This window comes from Terrapene carolina, unplaced genomic scaffold, assembly GCF_002925995.2.
Source record: "Terrapene carolina triunguis isolate 2854851 unplaced genomic scaffold, T_m_triunguis-2.0 Scaffold42, whole genome shotgun sequence".
In the NCBI taxonomy this organism is placed as follows: Eukaryota; Metazoa; Chordata; order Testudines; family Emydidae; genus Terrapene; species Terrapene triunguis.
In genome coordinates this window covers 21,798,774-21,804,773 of record NW_020664393.1, presented here as the reverse complement: position 1 = coordinate 21,804,773, position 6,000 = coordinate 21,798,774, and the positions used below count along the sequence as shown (strand labels likewise).

At 44.9% G+C, this 6,000-nt stretch overlaps 1 protein-coding gene across 8 annotated transcripts in view; it reads right to left on the bottom strand.

The window, feature by feature from the left end:
• SYNCRIP (synaptotagmin binding cytoplasmic RNA interacting protein) overlaps window positions 1–6,000 on the bottom strand; it is a 48,699-nt gene that overhangs the window by 6,446 nt on the left and 36,253 nt on the right. For all 8 annotated transcript variants that reach the window (XM_024193207.3, XM_024193213.3, XM_024193208.2 and 5 more), the window contains one exon: window positions 2,744–2,865. In XM_024193207.3, coding sequence (XP_024048975.1) covers window positions 2,744–2,865 — 122 coding nt within the window. The remainder of the gene's footprint in view (window positions 1–2,743; window positions 2,866–6,000) is intronic.

The window sequence follows — 6,000 nt, the reverse complement described above, 5'->3', positions numbered from 1 at the left end:
CAGACCACAAAACCCAGCAATGTTTCAACCTGGAGATACTCTGGATAAAAAGACCTCTCAACCATGCTTGTAGCTGTGTCTATTACTTCACACTGACAGTACACGTATTTTTGGCTTCAGAATGGAACATGACATGCTTGGAATTTTATAATATAGATAACATAAGAAAGTCCACATCCTACAAATGAATATCTACACTTTTTACACATGCAATGAAAGAATGTCACCATAATCTTTGTGTGATGACTTAGCACTTTGTAAAAAATGGCTTTAAGACACCTTTATAAAAAAATGTATTTTTTCCTAGTAAGTTATACCACTGTAGCATTACAACCACTTTATTTGCATTCCCCTGATTACTTTAGTGTCAAGGAATGTTGCCCTCTCTTTTCAATCTTAGCACAGATTGATTTTTGCTGGAGGTTCAAAATAAGGGAGCACCAATCCAGCAGACCTTACCTAGTCATTACAATAGTATTTCTTAAATTTAAGATCCGGGTTCATAAGCAGATGGAACATTTGAATTCATACGTTACAATTCAGAATAACTAGAAGTACATAAGAGGGCAAAAGTACATGGTTATTTAAAACTAATCTGTACTATACACCTCTACCTCGATATAACGCTGTCCTCAGGAGCCAAAAAATCTTACCGTGTTATAAGTGAAACTGCGTTATATCGAACTTGCTTTGATCCACTGGAATGCGCAGCCCCGCCCCCCCGGAGCACTGCTTTACCACGTTATATCCGAATTTGTGTTATATCGGGTCGCGTTATATAGGGGTAGCGGTGTATTTACAAAATGCCACCCTAAGATCTGAGAAATCACAGCCAGCTTCTTTCAAGTAAAGACAGCACTAACCACACACATTTTATGGCTATATACTCCCCTGCCCCTTCATCTTTTTGAATCCTAGAGAAATTAAAAACCCTTGCAATTCAACATGTAAGTAGCACATTTAAAATCCAAATATGCCCAGAATGAGTCTTTGAATAGAACTGCTTGTCTGCCTTTGTAGTGATATTTTAGTTAGCTTGCCAGATCAAAGAGGAATGATAGATATCTAAGAATTACTCTAATCAATGGATCTGAAAGAGGGACTGAACAAGGCACCTATCACCGCTTTTATGCAAAATAGAGAGAGAGGCACATAAAATAAATGAATTGGTATAGTTATACAATAGATAATACAATGAAATCATTTTATGCGGTATGAGATTAACAGGGAAATTTGTTGCTGTACACTTGAGGCAATAAGTTTTAGATATTTAATAAAAATATAGGCAATTACACTAAACAGAGCAAGTACAGCTAATGTAATAGTTAAGCTTTAGAGAATACTCTGATGACCAGCTAGTTACACAGGAATCCACTCTTCTCTCCCGGGGGGGAGGAGGGAGGGGAAAGAGTACAGTATTGTATAATTGATCAGGTGCCTTTTGAGGAAATCACACTTTCCTCTATAGAATGAGGTACAGGGCACTATCAGAGCCTAGATACAGGATTAAAAGGAGACTGTTGACCCATTCCACTATGGGAACTTTTTTCCTTTTGACACCAGTTTTTTCTTTTGACATCGGAGATGGGGGGGAGGGAAGGGAAGAGAGAGAGAGAGAACAGGATGTCAAATAAGTATCAACAAAAGAGAGACATGCAGACTCTACATAAAAATATGTTCATGTAACTTCCAATACTACTCTAAACTGTACTTCACAAACAGGTATTCTTATGGCTGCATATGAGACACGGAATACAGGAGGGATAAAGGAAGTTGGTTTGCCTAACAGAAAGATGTAAATGAAGCAGAAAAAAAAAAAACCTTGACACTAAGAGTAGAGTCCAAAAGAGAATAGTGAAGCCTATGGCTAACATGACCAGGGAAAGGAATAGCAGGGCCAGCGAGAACTTTGGGGCAGCTGCAAGCAAGGCAATCTTAAACAATTCCAGTTGTGCATGAGGTCACCATCTAAAGATTTGTATTATTCTGTTTTACCTAGCCATTCCGTCTTCTTGGATGTCAAGCAGCAGCACTGGCAGCAGAGATATTTTTGGAAATACAGGGTGGGAGTGAGGAAAACTGCAGGATATCCTTATAATTAAGAAAACCTGGAGGGGAAAACCTACTTAAAGCAGATTTTGTTCCTCAAAATCTTCACATTAATGCAAAATCCTTACTTTCGTTTTTAAAATCCTCACAGGCTTACTGATCATCACAAGTGGCAAAAACGTTGTTGGACAGAGGGCAATCACACCAATAATTTACATGTAGGCACCATATTACTGCTTCAAAGTGTGATCAGATGAGCATGCATGTCACATGGGTGCACCTGACAGTACAAAGGTATGTGGCTCTTTAAGAAGGTGACCAGCTCATGTTTCCCAATTTGCTCCCATGATCTTCAAATTTGACCTGGATAAGTGGACATGCATCCCGTTCAGTCACTACTGAATTTAGGCTATAAATTCTCCAAGGCAGCAATTTTATCTTCATTTGGGTTTGGACAGCACTTGGCAAAATGTGACCCCAATCCTGACTGAGGCTGGCCTTCAGGCACTATTGTGATATACCAATAATTCCTCTATATAACTATTCAAATGTATCCTACACCTATGGAAGTGAAATTTGAGACACTAATATACTTCATCATACTTGCTACATAACCCCCATGCTATGCTTTTTGTAAAAAGCACATTTTTGTGTAATAAAAATCAATACACAACATGCACAAATTTATACTTACATTTGATTTTTAGCCGCTTGTCTCTGAGCTTTCCGTTCTTTTCTTTTTTGATCTGGTGGCTTAGCAAACACAATTTCAATATTTTCTCCCTCTAAATCTTTGCCATTCATTTCTTCCATTGCCTGAAGGAGGTAACCAGATTTTAGATATACTTCTAAGGGCATTCAGGGACATATTTTAAGGGACAGAAAAAGAATAGAGGATTTTTTTTAAATGGTATCACCCAGAACTAGCCATGATTGTGTATCTGGAAGTCAGACTGCAGATTACTCTTGGGGTTTTAAAGAATTACTAAAGCTTGATTTTCAAAACCAAGATAGCCTTTACCTGTTCTTAAAATTTCTTCCACTTACAACTGTGGACATACTATTGCAATCTCTGCAAATAGTGTACCACAATTCAGCTCTGGGATCTCATTAAGAATCGTATTTACAACAATGGGGTAGCAGTAAAGCTTAGTTAGCTTTAAGTGAAAAATATTTGTATACAAGGAAGTGCCCTGGAGTGGCGCCTTTATGGCGGTGTATATAGGTTCCTGCTGACCGGCTGCCTGCTCAGTTCCTTCTTGCTGGAATACTCAGACAGAGGGGAGACGGGCGGGATTTGGAATGGACATGAGCAACACATCTCGAAGAACAACAGTTATGAAAGGTAGGCAACTGTCTTTCTTCTTCGAGTGATTGCTCACGTCCATTCCAATAGGTGACTCCCAAGCAGTTTAGACAGAGAGGGGTCGGAGTTCACCGAGTTGCTGATTGCAGTACTGCCTTGCTGAAGGTCGCATTGTCCCTCGCCTGTTGGGTGATGGTGTAGTGCAAAGTAAAGGTGTTAATGGAAGACCACATTGCTGTCTTTCATGTCTTGGATAGGGACCTGCACAAGGAATGAGGCGGATGACACCTGCGCTCTTGTGGAGTGTGCCATTAACAGCGGAGCTGGAATTTTAGCTAAGTCGTAGCACGTTCTGATGCAGGATGTGATCCACACCTGCATCAGAGACGAGACGAGGAGCCCTTTCATCCTCTCAGCGACTGCAATAAAGAGCTGTGGTGACTTACAAAATGGCTTAGTGCATTCAATATAGAAAGCTAGGGCACGCCTGACATCAAGGGAATTGAGTGCTCGTTCTTTGTTGCTGGCATGAGGCTTAGGAAAGAATACCAGTAGGAATGCTGGGTTGTGGGCATAGCTGCACCTTGTCTTTGTAAAAGACCATGTAGCGGAGCTCGGAAGTAAGTGCTCTGAGCTCGGGGACCCTTCTGGCCGAGGTTATGGCCTCCAGAAAAGCCACTTTCCAGGTGAGAGAGGGTAAGGGGCAGGTCGCCAGTAGCTCAAAAGGGGGGCCCATAAGTTTAGAAAGAACCAGGTTAAGGTACCACTGGGGAACAGGCTGCCTCACCTGGGGATAAAGCCTATCTAAGCCCTTAAGAAACCGGCCGACCATGGGATTGCTAAAGACTGACCTGCCCCCCCACGCCCGGGTGGAAGGCCGAGATGGCCACCAGGTGCACCTTAATAGAAGATATAGCCAGCCCCTGCTGCTTCAGGTACAAGAGGCAGTCAAGCACAAAGGGAATAGAGGCTTGTTGCTGGGTGGGGGGGGAAGAGAGAGACCTTTCTGTAGGGACCAAATGGAGAAGCACTTCCAGTTTGCCAGCTATATTGTGTGAGTAGAGGGTTTCCTGCTTCCCAACAGAACTTCCCTAACATGAGGTGGAGGGACTCCAGGTTGGGATATTGTGATGGACGTCTGGAAGCATGGGGAGGGCCACTGGCCTGTCCACTGATGGGTTCAGCAGTGTGGTGAACCAGTGCTATCATGGCCACGCAGGTGCTATGAGGATGATTGAAGCCCTGTCCTGCCGGATCTTTAGGAGGACTTTGTGTATGAGTTGGAAGGGCGGGAATGCATATAGCAGCTGAGTCGTCCATGGTAGGTGAAAGACGTCCACTGTAGAGCCGTAGCTGTGGTTCTGAAAGGAGAAGAACAGGTGGCACTCCCTGTTGCTCTGCGTCGTGAACAGGTCCACGTGGAGATTGCCCTTTCGATCTTCTGCAGATGGGGCTATGTCCGCTCTCAGTGACCATTTGTGAGTGCTGAATGAGTGGCTGATATGGTCTGCTAGTTCGTTCTGTGCCCCCGGTAGATATGAGGCTTGTAGCTGGATGTAATGTGTGATGCAGAAGTCCCACAACCGGAGAGATTCCTGGCACAGGGGAGAGGAGCGAGCACCACCCTGTTTGTTTATATAGAACATCGCTGTGGTGTTGTCTGGCAGAACTGGGCCTGGAACGTCTGGCAAGCCACTCTCAGCTCTCTGACGTTGATGTGCAGCGATAGTTCTGGTTGTGACCACAAGCCTTGAGTCCTGATACTACCCAGGTTCACTTCCCAGCCTGTCTCCGATGAGTCAGTGACCTGCGACAGTGAGGGCTGAGGTTTGGAGAAGGGCACTTCCACACAGACCACCTGAGGTTGTAGCCACCAGCTGAGGGACTCGAGAATCTTGGGCGGGAGGATAACTAGTCTGTCCAGAGAGTCGTGGCTGGCTCTGTATACGCTCGCCAACCAAGCCTGGAGAGGGCGAAGGCCCAACTTGGCATGCTGCACTACATACGTGCAGACTGCCACGTGCCCCAGAAGCTTCATGCAGTTTCTGGCCATGGTGGTTGGGAACCGGTGGAGGCTATCAAGGATGCCCTTGATGCTTAGGAACCGGGACTCAAGTAGGGAGGCTCTGGCCTGAGTGGAGTCCAGGAGAGTGCCGATGAACTCTATTTTCTGGGTTGGGACCAGTGTAGACTTGGGTGCATTCAGAATGAGCCTAGCCTGCTGAAAGTTGTTCATGCGTGGGCCACGTGCTCCAGCACTTGCATTCGGGAATTGCCCTTGATGAGCCAGTTGTCCAGGTATGGGAAGACCTGTACCTGGCATTTGTGCAGAGAGGCTACCACAACTGCCATGCATTTTGTGAACACACGCGGGGCCACTGAAAGTCCGAATGGTAGTACGGTGAACTGGCAGTGTAGGCTACAAATCTCAGGAATCTCCTGTGTGCCGGGATAAATCAATATATGAAAGGACGCGTCCTCCAAGTCGAGGGTGGCATACCAGTCCCCCGGATCCAGGGAAGGAATGATGGTGGCCAGAGAGACCATACGAAACTTCAGCTTTCTTATGAACTTGCTGAGGTTTTGCAGATCCATGACAGACCTGAGCCCACCCTTGGCCTTGGGGATGAGGAAGTATCAGGAGT